The sequence below is a fragment of the Neltuma alba genome, unplaced genomic scaffold (assembly GCF_004799145.2).
Source record: "Neltuma alba isolate B1F8T4 unplaced genomic scaffold, ASM479914v2 tig00010899_pilon, whole genome shotgun sequence".
NCBI classification, from domain to species: Eukaryota; Viridiplantae; Streptophyta; class Magnoliopsida; order Fabales; family Fabaceae; genus Neltuma; species Neltuma alba.
The window spans coordinates 186,272-204,276 of NW_021635683.1; the positions used below are offsets into that span (position 1 = coordinate 186,272).

The 18,005-nt window shown below is 36.4% G+C and overlaps 2 protein-coding genes across 5 annotated transcripts; one reads left to right on the forward strand and one right to left on the reverse strand.

The window, feature by feature from the left end:
* Window positions 1-307: 307 nt before the first annotated feature.
* Window positions 308-8,060, forward strand: LOC114759765 (protein TRAUCO). Its single transcript, XM_028949011.1, has 2 exons — window positions 308-1,531; window positions 7,531-8,060. Exons 1-2 carry the CDS (start codon window positions 484-486, stop codon window positions 7,794-7,796), a joined length of 1,314 nt encoding a protein of 437 aa, XP_028804844.1. The 5' UTR covers window positions 308-483; the 3' UTR covers window positions 7,797-8,060.
* Window positions 8,061-13,033: 4,973 nt separating this feature from the next.
* On the reverse strand, window positions 13,034-16,772 carry LOC114759768 (uncharacterized). 4 transcript variants are annotated; one of them, XM_028949017.1, is made up of 3 exons: window positions 16,676-16,772; window positions 13,942-14,975; window positions 13,034-13,438 (listed from the first exon to the last, which is right to left on the reverse strand). In XM_028949017.1, exons 2-3 carry the CDS (start codon window positions 14,860-14,862, stop codon window positions 13,307-13,309), a joined length of 1,053 nt encoding a protein of 350 aa, XP_028804850.1. In that variant the 5' UTR covers window positions 14,863-14,975; window positions 16,676-16,772; the 3' UTR covers window positions 13,034-13,306. The 4 variants fall into 4 exon arrangements, with proteins under 4 accessions (XP_028804850.1, XP_028804852.1, XP_028804851.1 ...); XM_028949019.1 differs by having other exon boundaries at window positions 13,942-14,884; window positions 16,676-16,765; XM_028949018.1 differs by having other exon boundaries at window positions 13,942-14,905; window positions 16,676-16,760.
* Window positions 16,773-18,005: the final 1,233 nt, after the last annotated feature.

The following is an 18,005-nucleotide window of genomic DNA, read 5'->3' on the forward strand; positions in this document are numbered from 1 at the left end:
TTTGGCCTAAAAAGTTCCTTATAACTTCTTTTTGGTTACATATAAGTATCTTCTTATTGGAAGTAATTTGCTTGAGATATTCAGTAAAAAATTTAAATATTGATTCGTTATGTTGTAAGCAACTAGACTATTTGGCTAACCCAATCTTGCTGGTAAAGTTCCCTATATCTATTTCAATCTTTTTTTCGGTACAATATCTATTTCAATGCCTTTTGGTTACATATCTATTTCAATTTGATAATAAATACTGATAAAAGGTTGTCTAGCCCACTGCCTTTATCTGGGCCCAGCCCAAGCGGATCGATTGAGTTCAGCGGAGCGCTCAGTTTCCGTTCTCCGTCTCTCTCTCCTCTACTCCAAAGCAATTCAGGGTGATTTTTGGAGCCAAACCAAAGCTCTCTAGCGCGCATATCCAAAGTTTGAAACTTGACAAGCTTAAAGTCCTTTCACCACATTTTCCCTTGGGGCTGAGATTTTTTCGACATGGATAGCCTTCAAGCCACGTACAGAGACGATGAGGATGAAGACGACTTGTCCGCTCCTGCCGCCGCTCCCGGTTGTGGCACTGACGCCGAATCTCAAGATATGCCTCCAGTTACTACAAGCACGGCTTCAGACACCCCAACTGAAACAAATATTGACGCCAAATTGGAGCCTGATCCCTCCGATGAGCTATCTGAGGACGAAGCAGCGTCCGACGGTTCTGGGGACCCTAAGAAATCGCCAAAGTCCGGGAGAGAACTGGAGAATGAGGAAGAGGACGAAGATCCGCCTCCGAAGAAGCAGAAACAGCTTTCTTCTCTTACGACCGAAACTACAAAGGAGGAATCGCCCGCATTGCCTGATGCAGTTGATGGGAATAATGGTTTGGGTAATGCCGCTGCGGTGACGCCGGGGTCAGGAGCAGGGACGAATTCAAAGAAATCGAAGAAGAAAAGTAACAATGTGTGGGTGACAAAATCAACTCGGAAAGGGAAGAAGAAGAGTAAAACTAACAATAACAACAACCATGTTGAGGACACTGTTCTTATCACCCCTGTTCCAAGGTTCCCCGATAAAACCGATGATACTCCAGACATGAAAATTTGTTTGTCTAAGGTGTACAAAGCAGAGAAGGTGGAATTGAGTGAGGATAGGATGAGTGCTGGGAGTACAAAGGGTTATAGAATGGTGAGAGCAACGAGAGGAGTCGTTGAAGGGGCATGGTACTTTGAGATAAAGGTTGTGAAGTTGGGGGAAACTGGGCATACACGCCTAGGATGGTCAACTGAGAAGGGAGACTTGCAGGCACCAGTTGGGTATGACGCGAACAGTTTTGGATACAGAGATATTGACGGGAGTAAGATACATAAGGCATTGAGAGAGAAGTATGGAGAGGAGGGGTACAAGGAAGGTGATGTTATTGGTTTCTATATTAATTTGCCAGAAGGAGCGACGTATGCACCCAAGGCACCGCATTTGGTTTGGTATAAAGGGCAAAGATATGTTTCTGGACCAGACGCGAAGGAAGATCCGCCCAAAGTGGTGCCTGGTGAGTGGCTTTTTACTTTTCCATGGGCGTTTTGTTTTGTACGTATATTTATTATGCAATGGTTCTCAATTAAACTATGTCTTAAGTTTGTTGGATGGCAAGCAAATCCTATGACATAAATCCCAGTTGTGGGAATGATTATCCCCTACTGTCATGATTCTTTTCTGCCATGAATGTTCCCCAAGAAATTTTTTGTTGATTTTTGATAGACTTCTGACCTTCAAAATGAAGGTGGCTAGTTGAATGAGAAGATATGTATTTCTAATCTACTGATTAAGGGCAGATGTTGTAGTAACTTGGGTCTTTATTTAGAGGGAAGATTGTTGATCTGTTACATTAGGCTGATTAGGCAATAGCATGACTTTTACTTATTTGCTAACTCGAACGTCTGACCTTGATGCAAGTGCCTTGCACACCAAACAAATAGCTGAGTGATTCTGGCAGCATGAATTTTTCTTGATCAATTATTTAAAAAAGAAAATGAAAGTTTGAATTTCTTTTTGGTTAATAAATATCAATTTCAGAGTTTCTTTAAACAATGTGAACAGTGTTTACCATGATATATAGAAGAGACGCATTCGTATAAATAAATAGTGCATGAACTCTTGGGCGCAAAAAAAAATGCAAGAAGAGTGTTGTTTGTATGTGACATACAGATGTGTGTGATGGACACGTGTATAAAATCAGATATGAATGCAATATGATAAAGATAGGTACTTCGATTTTTTTTTTTCGGTGTCTAAATATTTGTGTTGTGTCTTATGTCCCTGTTAGTCTTCATGCTCCCTAGACTATGAAACTGCAATTTATGAGAAGCAATAGAGGTGCAGCTTATGCGAGTCCGAGTTTCTTATTATATTGCTAATGCAAGTATTCTTTTGTAGCAAATAAACAGACACAGATGCTCTCTTGACTAAAATCCTGTATGGTCCCAACAAATTCCACTTTCAAGTATGTTCATACTGTACTTACATAGCTATAGCAGTGTCATATGCTTGGAATTTTAAACATTTGAAATTTTCAGTCAGAGGGTTTTATAGGAAATCTTGATCTCTACTAATGGTGCCTTTGGTGCATGGAAAAGTTTTTGAAGAAAGAAAAATGTGAAGAATTCCCATGTTTGTGGAAGAGACCTTTCCCTTTCTTATTTTACATTTTGTTTCTCATTCTCATTTTATGCCAAATGGACCTTAAAAGCTGCATCTGTGTCGGTTATGCTGCTTTGTGATTGCTAATGTTATCTTGGCATGATGTTTTGGCTTTCTTCCTAATGCTGAGGTTTCAAATGACGCCTAACAATAAAAGTGATGGATTAGCTAATAAATTAACTGTTACTTAACATGCAAGCTAATGTCTTGTGTGCTGAACTTGGGTGTTCATGGACTGGTTGGTGATTATTGGGTCAGCTCCTGTTACAAAAAATTTTCAAAGTGGCCAATGTGAATGGTTTCCTTTCTTATCCCTTACTATGTGATGTACTTATGCTTGGAGCTTTCTCTTCATGCTTTGAAACCACGGTCGCACTCTCCTTGCTTTGGACAAATGAGAGGTACACCTTCCAATGAAATTTGGCCATCCTTACCCAACAACCAATAGGAATGTCTTAAATCCCATGCTTGAGTCATGGTCAATTATGTAGTTATAAAATGGTAAGGGGTCAAGCAAGGTTTATGATAAGTCAAAGTGAATGATCTGCCTCCAATTGAATATTGAGCATAATGAGTTCTCATTTTTCCTTTTCCATATGGCATCTAAGTTAATGGGATACTTGGAGGATTTTATCATGTAGATGATTTTGGGGTGGATGACCACTAGCTTATCAAATCATTTTCTGATCCTAAAGCTGGAACTATTGGAATGGAAGTCATCTAATTATTGAAAGATTTTTATGCAATGGAATGGAGCAGGTAGGGGAGAAAAATTACAAAACATATAGATGCTTAGTAGAAATTTGTTTATCACCCACCATTATAGGGCTCAATGTAGAACCATAGACATGATTATCATGGCATGTTTTCATTTCAAGCTCTAGCAGAGATAGTGCTAGAAGAGGATAACTAGGGTGGCGTGGGGAACTTGTGAGTTGAGTCATAGTTTGGGTTTGGGCTGTTCAGTGCAGTTAGTTAATTGCTTTCGCATATCTTTAGTGGGGAATGGACGGCAGAGCCAAATATGCTGATGGGTAGTCTGACCCATAAATATTATTGTGGTAGTCTTTAGGCTATGCTCTATTGCTGAGGCTTTTGATAACCCATCTTACATTCAGCCTTCTTTTCTTTTCTTTTCTTTTGTTTTTGTTTTTTTGGGTGTGGTTCATGTTCGATTGTTCTCTGCTTTAAAGAAAGGCTTGAGAGATGCTAGGCCATACCTAGCTGTTCTATAATACTCACAAGTGATAGGAGGGTGCTCTTGTTAGGAAGGACGAGCAAAGAGGCCTAAAGTTGTTGATAGTGGAGCATAGTGATAGCTTGTGCTTTATTTAATTTTGATGTTCATGGTGAGATGAAATGTGTGGATTCACTAGTGAGGACACTTTGCTAGATACCTTCTAGCATGTGCTCATATTTGCCCTCCTTATCGAAATCTTTTACATTTCATTCCTTCACTTATATTTCAGACAATGCATCAGCGAGAGCAGCCACACATCTATTTCACAAGTAAAATGTCAAGTTTCACTTGGGTTCAGCTAAACTAGATGAAACACTTTTCTTAAAAGTTGATAATCATGCTAATTTAAAACCAGAAATAAAAAATTTCAGGCAGAGAGAGGATGTAAGAATGTTTGATCCATCACTCAGAGATGCTTGCTGATTTAATTTAGCATATTTTAAATTCTCAACTAATAGGTTTCTGATGTGCATGCTTAAATTGTAATTTGATTAGCAGTTGACATTTTAAATAGACCGTAAAAGTGAGTGCTAAAAATAATATATATTTTTTTAATTATTTATAAAAGCCCTCAAGGAACAAGTTTTACATGTTATAGATTGTAAATGCAAAAATATTTCTTATTTGAAAATTATGATAGCCATATCCTTGTGATTGTGAAGTTGGATCTATGATCGATTACTATCATACTTGAGGCTTGCAATGTTTGAAATTTGTGCTTTAGCGGTTAATAACACAAGTTAATATTCGGCATTCTACTTTTTTCTTTTCGGTACAAAGTGATTCACTATCTCTTTATTTATATGCCATTTTCTTTTCTTCCCTCCTAATGTTGGTGCCACTCAGGTAGGTACTTTCTTTGCACTTTCACCTCCGTGCTGATGCAATACAATGATGTAGTAGTCACTACATCATGGCTTTATCTGGTTAATTTAAGCAAGTGCTTAGCCATTAAGAGGAAATCAGAAAGTGCAGCACTTCCATACCAGGAGTTGAACGGATCCAGTAGCCTGTTAATAAATGATTATTTTGGAGATAATGCCTAAGAGAAATTGGTTCATTTACAGTCTTTATCAGATGACAGTCAAATGATCAGGCTGTCTGGAAATGATTAGATCATGTTATAGTGCAGTGATTTGTAGCTTGATGGCTATGGATCTAACTTTGCTGTCTTACATGTGGCTTTTTCTGAACATGTCTCTCACTACCCAGTGCACTGTATGCCAAACCTTTAGGTTCAAGTGTTTGGTTGTTGGCCACCACATGTGAGGATGTTGTAATCAGTGCATGAGCCGTGAGTGATATGGGTTCATCTTATACAAAGTCATATTAGGGCACCTGAATTACTTCTGGGTAAAAATCCCACTCCACGAGTATAATGTTCAGTTGGTTAGGATGTCAAATACTAGTTTCCTGTGGTTATGATTTGGAAGCTCATGATGCTTGTGAGGATGTGTCCTCCTGTGGAAGTTATGTTGGAATATTTTGTATGTGCACCCTACTTCTCAGGTCTTAATTAAGGGATTAGGGACGGATGTTTTTTTAGGGAAAAGTAGATTAATGATGTATTCCTGAAATGTTATTTGCTTTTCTTGAGCTGTTTGGTTTGGTCTTGATTACCCTATATATGAATAGGGCAGTGAAGAATGGGTTTAGCAAAAATGATGCTGCTGTCTGTGTATGGTGTCTGGATACTTCTCGGGTCTGGCAAAACATGTACCCCAATACTACCTTATGTAAAATGTAGGTTCATTGATGTCAGGCAACAAAGTATTGGTCTCGTTTTCCTTGTGTTTGAAATGGACAATTCCAATGAGTTCGAAAGGCCAGTGGCAGAGTGACACTAAACAAGCATCCACGCCCATGGCATTCTCTTTCTATCTACACCACTCAAACAATTATGGACTTGTCTGCCCCACTTTGTCTAAAAAACCTGTGAAATTCATGGGACAGTAAAGTTCTTTGACTTTAATCTGTTGTATTGTTCCTTTCTCTAAGCATTGTGTCTGAATTGGGATCTCTGATAGCGATCAACAATATTATTCGGTAAAAGGTGCCTGACTCCTCAAAATTGGGCTACATAAGCATAAATGGTCACCATCTAGATTAGTTGTCTTTTGAACGTCAATGAATGGCATGTTTTTAGTAATTATTGCTGAAATCTTGACATTATGCAAAGATGAAATTTAGGGATTAATTCAAATCACATTTAAATTAAGATTTAATCTCTTTTTTTGTTTTTTTCCCCCCCTCTAATTCAGTATCTCTTAACAGTTAAAAGCCTTCCTAAATTGTTGGCCAGGAGCGGGGGGGGAGGTCTTCCTAAATCATCCTGCTGATTATGTCAGTATGCACATAGGGGAGCTCAAATTATTGGGTCATGTTGATTTTTTTTTTTTTAAGGAAATTATTCTTCTGGATTATTATTATTTTTTCCTTGGAAACTTAATTATTTGGAGCTGAGCTGCTTTTCTCTTAAATTTAAACTTTTTTAATGACTGAACTTGCTTTTTTTTTTTGTTTTTGTTTTTTATAGAATCTGATAAATATTAGCTTTTTTTTGGGCTTCTTTGATGTGTGAGTTGATTGTGTATTGTAATATCTTTTTATCTGTATATATGCTTTTATAAGTGATAAAAATATTACATATATATTATAAACATATTTTGCTGCTTGTGTGTAGCCCTCCTTTAGAGGCAAAGCAATCAGAAATTAGAACCCTTTTTTTTTTTTGCCCCCTTTTTACACAACTGAGTGGTAAAAATTCTTCGAAGTATTCAGCTGATTCTGTAGGAGTCTGATATCGAAAGCTGACAGTTAAAGCTCTCTGGACTGTTCAGTCCAAAAAAAAAAAAAAAAAAAAAAGCTCTCTCGACTGTATGCAATATTTGGTTACGACAAAATCTAGCTGGTATTTACACAAACTGAGTTCCTACAGAAGAATTGCCTTGGGACTAAATAATATCATGTTGTCTCATCTCTACTGATGTGGGCTGGCATTGGCATAAAATTAAGATGACGTTTTAATTTGTGCTTAAGTAGTGCTGTTCATTGTGGTTTGATATCTCAAAACTAGGTTTAGGGATGATATCATGGGTTTGTACACCAGTGTTGTACATAGTAAGCTCCAGAATCACTTTTTTTTTTTTTGTTGCCTAGAGTATTCTCTCACCCAAACGGTAAAAGACTAATCTTTTGAGATACTGTCAAGCGCCGTGGTGGGGACCTCTCCCAATAGTGTTTTTCTCATATATGCTGCTCCAAGGATCGAACTCAGGACATGATGTTTAAGGTGCCCAAGTCCCTTCTATTTGGACCCACACTTGTTGGTAGCTTCAGAATTACCTTTTTGTTCATCACAAGTTAGTTGGGTGGAAAATGAACTTGTTTTTGTTGTTTGATCCTTGTTTGATTTTGCGGACTGAATTGGGTGATTGGCCCTGGGAAGTGGGAACTTTGAGAGATTCCTTTTCCGCTGTACAATTGAAAATTCAGTTTGCACTGAATAATTGCTTACTTTAGAGAGTGGGAATATTCAGTTGCCGTTGGTTCTGTACTTTTACAAATAATCAATATTGAATTTGTGTTTGAATAAGTTATTCTGTGTGCAGGAAGTGAGATCTCTTTCTTCAAAAATGGTGTGTGCCAAGGAGTAGCTTTCAACGATCTTAATGGTGGTCGCTATTATCCTGCTGCTTCAATGTATACTCTTCCCAGTGAACCAAACTGCACAGTCCGGTTTAACTTCGGTCCAGACTTTGAATTCTTCCCCGAGGATTTTGATGGCCGGCCGGTTCCAAGGCCAATGGTTGAAGCCCCATATCATGGTTTTGACAACAAAGTTGAGAATGGTGAGTCTAATGAGAAGAAATCCTAACAAGGGCGTTTGCCTGAAGTTATTGTGTGTGCAGTGACAGTTGATTGTAATTCTGGTTAGTAGTTGATATGAAAACTGTGAGAATCACATATGAATAGATTATTGATGTAAACTTTTAACTGAGAGAAACTGTCCAGTGAAATGCAGAATTTTCATGTGTACAAAAGGGATATCTAGTAGGCTTCCATCGGCTTTTATGTTGATGAGGTTTCTAATTCTGCATGTTTGTTTTTATTAGTTTTAATTTGCATTTGATGTCACTAAGAATTACGTGTCCAATAAAAGTCAATTTTAAATTTTATGCCCGTTTGTTAGCATGGAAGACATTTTATGGAAGTGGAAGTGGAAGTGGAAGAGAGTGAGTTTTAAAACATGTTTGGTATAATCATGAAGATGGGATATAAATTTTAATTGAAATATGTATCAATAGAATAAAAATAGTAAAATACCCTTGAACAAAGAAAAATCTCCCTGTAAAAAAAATCTCCTTCACCAGATGCAAAGCACAATCGGAGGAACCTGTGATTTCAGCTTTGATGGGAGATTCACAAGCTTTAGCTTTGCATGTTGCAAGTTTTGTTTTGAGATTCACAAGTTTCAGTCACATATGGAGAAGGATAAAGGGGAATGGAGAAGAGGTCGAAGGGAGGAGATGAAATCTGGTAGTGAGGTAGGAGGCGTGGAGAAAGGAAGATGAGATCTGGCGGTAGGTGAGGAGCCATGGAGAAAAAGAGAAGAGTTCTTCACCGCTTCTCCACCTCCGCCGCTCTCTTTGCTCAAGTTCTAGATGATGGCAAGAGCATTGTTGGGGGCTTTGAGAGATCCAAGAGCTTCGGCCAAGAAGACGTCGTCTACCGTTGAGGTCACCATTGCTGCCATGGTAGGTGTCGAACAGAGGGAGGGCTGAGGATGAGCAAAATGGTCAAGGACCCAATCCCATCAGAAGTGGATCTGGGTTCTCACGAGGGACCATGGAACTAGTTCTAACATTTTTTATGGAATTGAGAGTTCTATGGAAGTGACTTCCACATACCAAACACCTAAATTTTGAGTTCCACATCTAGTTTCACTTCTCACCAACTCACTTCCATGCTACTAGACGTAGCATCATGTTTTGTATAAATTGCTTTCTTTCTTTTTATTCACGTAAAAGGCCCAAGAAAAAACTCGGAAAAGTTAGAGCGCCTAGGAGATAGTTATGGCAGCATCTTCAAAGAGGAGGTCTATGCATCCTGGGTGATGTGTAGTACAAATCTTAAAGTTCCCAGCCATGTGATGTGCATTCTTTGCTAGCAGATCTGCACATTTGATTGTGTCTCTGGGTGCATAGTTGAGTTGCAAATCCCATTCTGAATAAATCATGTTACGGATTGCATTGAGCTTCTCTTAAAGATTGATTTTGACCCCGTCTCTCATGATCAGGTGGTATGACCCCATGGAATCTGTGTATGCTATCACTCTCTCTAGTCCATTAGAGCAAGAAGTTCAGCAGTTGTGCTCTGCACATATCCCAGCTTACATTGGTATCCCCGTATCCATAAATGTTGAAACGATGAAATAACAATTGGTTATGCATAGGGTAAAAGTGCATTCAGTATTTTGATCTTATTTTTCAGCCGCATCTAGCACCCTTAATATTTTTTATAGTGCACCCAACATTCTGATCTTTTTTTTTTATTATTATTTGTATCCAATACCCCAATGTTATCTTTTTTTTTTTTTTTTTAATTACATCCAACATCCTGATCCTGAAAGTACTGGATATACTAAAAATAAGATTATGGTATTGATGCACAAAAAAAAAAAAAAAGATTACAATGCTGAATGCATCATAAAAAAGACTAGGATATTAGATGCATTTAAGGGGGAAAAAATCAAGGTGCTGAATTCATCTTTATTCTTTTACATTTAATGGTAGAAGAAATTAGGGGAATCATGAAGGAAATGAAGTTACTTCGTATAACTCCAAAGAAAAGAGTGATGGCCAATGGGTCGAGTCCTCTGACTGCTCAGATGAAAGAGGGATCTGTGTGAAAATTAAGTCTTGAAGACCTGACGATGACTGTGTTTAAGGCAAAAGTACTACTCCATGCGGTTCCAATTATGACAAAATTTTAGAGGTTGTGGTTGTAGTGTTCTTATATGCAAAGATGATTTAGAAATTTGTATGAGTAAAGAATTTTCTTTTTTTTTCCCCTAACATGCCTTACAGTGCGTTTGGTAGGAAGGATTTGGAGGGGAGAAAAGAGAGGAGAGATTTTGATCATTTTTCCTCATCTAGCAAGATAAAGATCTTAGGAATGGAGGAAAATTCTTTAACATTATCCCTCCTCTCCCCTCAAAAATTGGTGGAATTTTCAGGGGGAGGGTAATATTTTGTATTATATTGACTAATATGCTCATATTATTTTCTAATAATCCCATGTTACCCTTCACCCCGAATCGTATGTGATTTGATATACTTGTGGATTCAATCATGCTTCTCTTCCCTCATTTATATGCTTTCAATTATTTTAAAAAATTGCTAACAAATATATTTTAATTTTCAAACGCAAATCAAGCACACAAAACAAAAACATACAAATAATTATCTATATCGTTTTTGAAAAAGTTATTTGGCTACTCGTACCAACAACATAGAGGAAAATGAAAACTGGAAAAAAACATACTCAAATTAAACATATTTACTTCATTATATTAGATTTTGGATATAAATACAATTATAGTTATTGGATATACCGTAGGTATTAGTTATATATTATCACTATATTTATTTTAATTTTTCTAATTATAAAAAGTTGATTTTATATATTAAATGTTATTTATAATTATATTTTATTAATTACTCTATAAAGTTTGTAAAAATCACTTTAAATAATATAAGGGCAAAATTGTCCATACAAAAATATTTTGCCTCCCCTCCCTTTCTAAACCAAACAATTTTTCTCTATTAAAATTTCTTCTGTCCCATTCCTCTGTTGAGCCAAACACAATCTTAGTCAATGAGTAAAAAGAATTGACCCACCTTAGAGTAAATTTAAGAAATTTATGAGCATTAATTGAAGAGGCATAATGGAAAGACAGAAAAATTTAAATATAAATAGTTAAAATTATGGGATTTTAATATATAAATCCCTATAATTTAACTTACTTTTAATTAAGTTTTTGTAGTGTTTTCCTTTTTTTATTTTACTAGTTTCTCAATTATAAGTATTAATTCCTATATTCATAATTCATCAATTTGTAAAAGAAACGGATTTAGCAACTAATGGCATGGCTTTCACTTTAGCAATTAGCATACACTTAAATTTTGTCACATGGTTATAGATAAAATCAAAATAAACTAGATTATATATCATATTGATGCAGGGAGACAACTATAAACATAATATTACCTCCAATCTTTAATACTCTTCCGGTTCTTAATATAAGACCCATTTAACTAATTTGATTAGATTAAGAAAGTTAGGTAAGTTAGTCACACATTTTTCTTAAAACACATAATCATCTTTCTTAATACCCTCCCTTCCTCTTCTAATTGATTATGGTTGAAGGAGTATCCATAGGGGTAATTTAGAGAAAATTAATAAATATGAGAAATGGGTCTTATATTTAGGACCAAAACTAATTCAAGAATTAGGTCCTATATTAAGGACCGGAGGAGTATGAGAATTAGATAACTAATTTGTGAACATTAAAAAAACTAATTAAGTTAGTATTTCTAATGAATGAGTGTTTTTTTTCCTTAAAATACTTTTGTTACTTGTATGCATTGGAACTACCTTTTGATGAAAATCCCTTAATATGTGTAATTATCATAGATATTACTTGGAGGTAAAATAGATAAATACAGAAGACAAAATGGATGGAGGTTTTATATTTAAGAACAAATTGATTCTACAACTAACTCTTATATATAGGACTTGAAGTAGTATTTTTTTATTTTTATATTGATAATAAATAAATTTCATTCTATCATTTTGTTTTTTAAAATCTCTTTTATTTTGTATACGCACCAATGTTTAGAATTAAGAGAGCTATAAGAACCTAATTAAAAGTAAAGTTAAACTATAAGGACAAATAGATTAATTTTCTCTTAAAATTTTTTTCTTTACATGTATAAATTAGACAATATTGTCTTATGAGAAAAAAAAATGAATAGAGCAAATTTGAATGTCATGAAATTACAGAAGGCACGATGGTGAACTTGACGAAAAATAAGATATTAATTGTCTGAACACAAGCTCAGACTAGATTTCTTAATGGAGGCTACACCAATAAATAAATAAATAAAAATTAATCTAGTTTTCTTAATGGAGGCTAAATTAATAAATAAATAAATAAAAATTAATCCAAGCCTCCTCTATCTATCCATCGTGTTTAGACAGCTTTCATCCTCATTCTCGTTTTTTCTTCACACTTTTTCTTTTTCTTTTTTTTTTTTTTTTAGGCTAGAAACAAGCATTCTCTTTTTATTTGAGATATTGTCAGATACTAAATGTAGACATTTCTCTTAACGGCAATTTGAATCTTAAATTATCACATTACAAGGGAATATTTTTTTTCGCTAGACACAGTCCTTGTTGGTCGCTTCTTCACACATTGAACATAACTTGGCGAAAAATCTTGCCTTTAATCCACGCCTTCTCTCTCACTCAAGAGTCATGTCAAAGTTATTCCTTTAAATGCTTTCCTTAGCTTTTATATAGACAAAGCGAAGCTGTGGGTGTGTCTGTTGAGGTTTGGAATCCCTTCCAATGGTAATGAAAAAGAAAAATGCTTCCTTGACTTCGTTCAGCATTAGTTAAGAAGATCTCAGGTTTCAAAGGCAAAATGCAATGCATCATACAGTGGAACTGAAACTCTCGAAATCATTACACATAACTGGTCATGTTGTTAGTTCTACCTAAATTTGCCTAATCCACCCCTCATTCAGTCAAATATGTAACTAATGTTGGTGAAATGCACAAATGTCAAATCTATTGAATCATTTTTTTTAATTTAAATTGGCTAGCTTAGAAATTTAATCAACAAAAAAGGTTAACATTCATTCATTCATGAATCAAATTAAAAAATAGAATCAACAAATAGTAAATTCATAATCAATAGTTTCTTCATTTTTGGTTTCTACTTGTATTGGTGATTGTTGCTTTTGATTAGAATTTCAGTCATAAGTTCAAAATAATAGTAGTAATAATGACGAAACAGCCTGGTCAGCAAGTTCTGTACATTGCACATATGAGACAATAAATAGAAATAATATTAAAGCACTATAAACCTTTGACTCAATCTTGTTCTTTCCACTGAGTACACACAGGAAACATATAATTCATTTGTACAATATATAAGCAAGCCAGGAATGATTCAACAAGGCCCTGCAAAGGTATAGAATTTCAAAGCTATAACATAATACAAATATGTCCTTCCAAATAAAGGCGAAGGTATCCATGTATATTACAACCATAATCGCATTTTACTGTACTTCCTGCCATGGAACTTGCTAACGGCCTTCATCTCATACTCATCACAACCCATGGAGTCATCCCTGGAGCTGGCAGCGCAGGCCGTATCACAGGTACGCGTCTCACAACGGAAAATGCTTCGTTCAGACGTGCAGCACGAGCCGTGAACTGAGACACCTTCTGCAAAATTGTGCATTGGAACCCAAAAAATCAACGATCAGTCAATATTGTTGAAGGCGGTATAAACATAGAAACCAAAAAAAAGATTTGGATGAACATCCAGCTCGAACATAGACAAGGAAAGCACCAATTTAATTCATTATTATTAGAGAAATGACCATTCAGCATGAAACTTTATGTTAGACAATGGAAGGGAATATCTACAAAGCACATCAATTATTATTTATTTGACGACTGTAAATGCATATACTTGATCCATCATTCAAATCCCAATTGAAATCATGAGGTGAAATATCCAGTTTACAAAACCATAAGCAAGGAATGCTACTTGGAATAAATACTAACAAGTGTTAGTGCCTATGCTTTTGCTAAACAATCACAGGGTAGTATATAGTGATACGCAATGATCTTGCAAAAATTATAAGTCTTTTCAGTTATCAAGGCCAGTAAAACAATACCATGAGAATTATTGAGATAACCAGATTTTCTAGATATACACAAACCTTATCATCCAAGGTAACCTTCAGCTTTAAGCTTTGGCTCTTTTGCTTCATTTTATACAATCTCCTTCCCAAGATAATAAATCCCATGAAAGCTGCAGCCATAGAGATAGACCACACAGGGCTCACCTTAAAAACACAGTATTTTACGACTTCAAATGGAACTTTCCACCATACTATTCTCTTCTCTCCAACACCCCCTGGAGTCAAATCAGATTTCATTTCTGCTACTTGAATACTCTTACTCTCAACTGAACATTCCTCCTCTTGGTCTGATTTCGCTGAATCCATATCTCCTTCTAATCCATCAGAAGACTTTGATGTCTCAAGAGTCTTCGCATGATTATGTGATCCCAAATCATCACCATCAGAATCATAAAAGCACTTCTCCAAGCTCTTGTCCGACAAATCAACTTTCGCAGAATCTTGGCCTCTTGAATTGTTGAAAATATTTGATTCCATAGTCACATTCAAATCATGAGACCCTAATTTAGCAAAATTCTTACTCTTTGCTTCCATTTCCCCCATTCCTTCAGAAACTGCACGGCTTTTCATCATTTCTGCCAAAGCCAATTCGCTTGTCACATCCAAATCATGAGTCTTCCGCTCCTCAGAACGATCACTGCTCGAATCAGACCAAAACTCACTTGAATTATTCCTCTTATATTGACTAGTTTCAAGGGTAGGATCAACCCAGCTCGGGTTATCAGACTCCACAGAACCCTCTTCAGTCCCATCACCCTCTCCTGAAACATTTGTGGCATATTTGTTTTGACCATCAATAGAGAAATAATCATGCCTCAAGACGCCACCATCAGTTTCAACTCCAACGCCAGCAAAATTACCAGAGTCCATGAGTGGGGCATCATCCTCTGACTTGTGGAGCAGTTCCCAGTCTTGGAAATCAACAGCTTCTCCTTCCATGGGTATGGCTTCAGAATTCGGACTGTTGAAGAATCAGTGTATGCTATAAAAGCAAGAGAAGGTATAGAATGGTAATCTGTTTCAAGTTCAGTTTCTCCTTCCTATTTCTGCTACTGTAAAATCATAACATATAAAACAAGCTAAACTAAGTTAAACTCATATGTTGCATGTGGCTAACTCATTTTACGTCTGATGACTTGCAACAAGATTAAAAAAGAGAATAGAAATGGACACGGATGAATGGTCAAGGGAAATGAATTTTCTCCCAAATCAATCAATCATATAAAATTCTTTTTTTAAATGAATGAGATTCATCTCTAATTAATGTGCTAATTACGAGCATAAGCTATTATAGAACTACCACATACGTCTTAAAACTTCCCTATCAAATCGCTCTCTGTAGATCTTAATCACATGGTCTCAACACAGCCACATCATGCATGCAATAATATGTGAACAATAAATACTTCATTATATAATCTGCTTGAACTTTTGGGCATGCCTAAGATTTGGTAAGTCCTTTTAATTTAGCATGCATTGATCACTTCACACGAAGAACCAGCTCTGAAACTCAAATTATTATTACATTTTAAACATATAGCACAAGAAAATTGTTTAAACCTGTTATATATGTCAATCAAGAATACTAATATGTACACACAGCAAAAATAGCAATTACTTCTCAACAGAAGAGGACAAACTCCAAAACCTTTTACATACAATTACCTTCAAATACTTGTCCTAAACAAATTTTTCACTTTTCAGCAGTTATACATTGCGATTCAAATTCCCATCCAACACTGATACAATTACAATTAGAAACAGACAGAGTTGAAACTCAAATGCAAACACTCAAAAAGGAAGGAGCTTGAGTTCCAAACAGATTTTTCAGCAATTACACGTGAGCCCAGAACCTCAACGGAAAGGCTCAATTGAAAGACAGAATAGCGAACATCTTTATATTTCTAAGAATGCAAACATCAGATAAATGAATAGGCACGTCAAAACTTCAATTATGAAACCGATAATCAAGTTCAACGTCTCTATTAATTTAAGCTCAACTTCGCAAATGTTTTCAGTCAAGAGTGCACCACTTACCATGAACAAGAGCCCACCTTGGGCATTTTGAACTGAAGTATCAGGAACGCATTTGGAAAACGCCTTAGCATATGAGAAAAAATAAATGGTACTTTCAAAGTAATGTATGATTGTCTCTGACAGATCCATGGAACACATCATGCTATTATATAAAGTAAAAACTTTATGCTCTCTTAATTTCATATGTCACAGGCACACCTAAATTGGTACCAGAACTATATTTTTAACTAACAGAAGTTTCACCTTTAGAAATTTCTAATAACAAAAATTAAATCTTCCCAATTACACTCCATTCTCTGAATTTTAAAATAATTAGGAAAATTAAATGATAGTATTATATCATGTTTTCTAATGTATTGTGATGATGAAACATGTGAAGCATGATAAAGTAGATGGTAGATTCATATAAATGAAGAAGAAGAGAAAAAATAGACAGCATCAAAGTAAAACACCTGGTCAGGAAACATCTATTCAAAACAAAGCATCCTAAAAATTCTACATATTTGATTCAGCGATCAAGAAAATTATGAAGCAAAAACCCTCAAACGGTAGTTTCCTTTATCATAAATCCAGCAGCTAAGAGATCAGACAATAAGAAGAATCATGAGGAGGGGGGAAGAAGAACCAGAGATGAAAATCAGGAAGGAAGAAGAAGAGCAGAGATTAACAGTGAACACAAATAGCAAGGCAGAACCAGAGATGAAGAATTGAATACCGGCGGCGAGTTCCACTCCTTCGACGGCCAGTTCTCCCCTTCGCTCCTAGTGCTCACACGGATAGGGCAAACTGCTATGTGAGAAATGAGAATTTCTTCTTCGTTCGGGTTCTTTCCATTAACCAAGGAACAAAAAACCGGACCGGGTATTAAACCGGTTGAGACAGTGGGTTAAGGGTTACTGGTCGGACCGAGGTCGGACCGGGGTCAGACCGGTCATATTAAAATAAAATAATTTAATTCATAATATTATGTATCTTGTTGATAAAAATGCAACCAGTAAAGGATATACTCCTCATCAATTGAATACGATGTATCTTGTTGACTCAATCTTAAAACTTTAAAAGTACTATCAGTTATGATTGAGGGGGGGGGCAGAAGCAAGAACGGTGAATGCTGTTTATAAGCTTATTTGTTGCGATGCCTTAACATTAATTTACTTACAGTTCCAAATTCCAATACAAGGCAAGTATATTTTTGCCATAAATCATATCCTCTGTCTCTCAACTAAAGATTTTTCTCTTGTTAAAATTAAAAACGAAAAAAAGATACTTTTCCTAGGTACAATCTTAATCTTTACATGCGCAGCAGCGTAGGAAATAACCGGTTATCTCCTCCCTTCCCAACCTTTCGTTCAACAGCAAAAGAGAAAGAAGGCACAATCCAGCTGAAAGGGAAAATTTTTGAGCTTACCCACACACAACTTAATGCATCGAAGACGAAGGGAACACTAACTTGCGATGAAGCGATTTTTGGGGCTTAGACCTGCGGCAACTTGCGATGATTGCGATTTTGCATTTTGGAGCTCAGACCCTCAGACTTACAAGCTTAGATGGTTTGAGGGAGACTGGAGATCAGACTTGCGAGATTGCGATTTGGAGCTCTGTCGAACAAGGAGCTCTGCCGGAGATCGCTGTGCTGTCAGTGACGCCAGGGAGCAAGGATTTTGGAGGAGGTGATTTTGGTTTTAGGGAGGGAGGCGAGATGCTATTTTGCGAGCCAGAGGAAATGGGGAATCAGATATTCAGATTCGGGGAGGAAATAGGGGGAAGTCGACGGGAAAGGGAATTAGGAAAGGAAGAAGGAATTTTTTTTTTAAACGAACCGGCTGACCCAGTGAACCGGGATTACCCGGTTTTGTACCGGTTATGACCGGTTCAACCGGTTCTTTACCGTTCGATAGGATCCCGGTTCAACTCCTGAACCAGACCGGACTGCAGACCGGTTCACCGGTTTTTCCGGTCGAACCGGCCGGTCCGGTCCGGTTTTTTTTTTCCATGCCATTAACATCAAGACCCACTGGTCCACTGCACCTCTCCCACTGAAACGA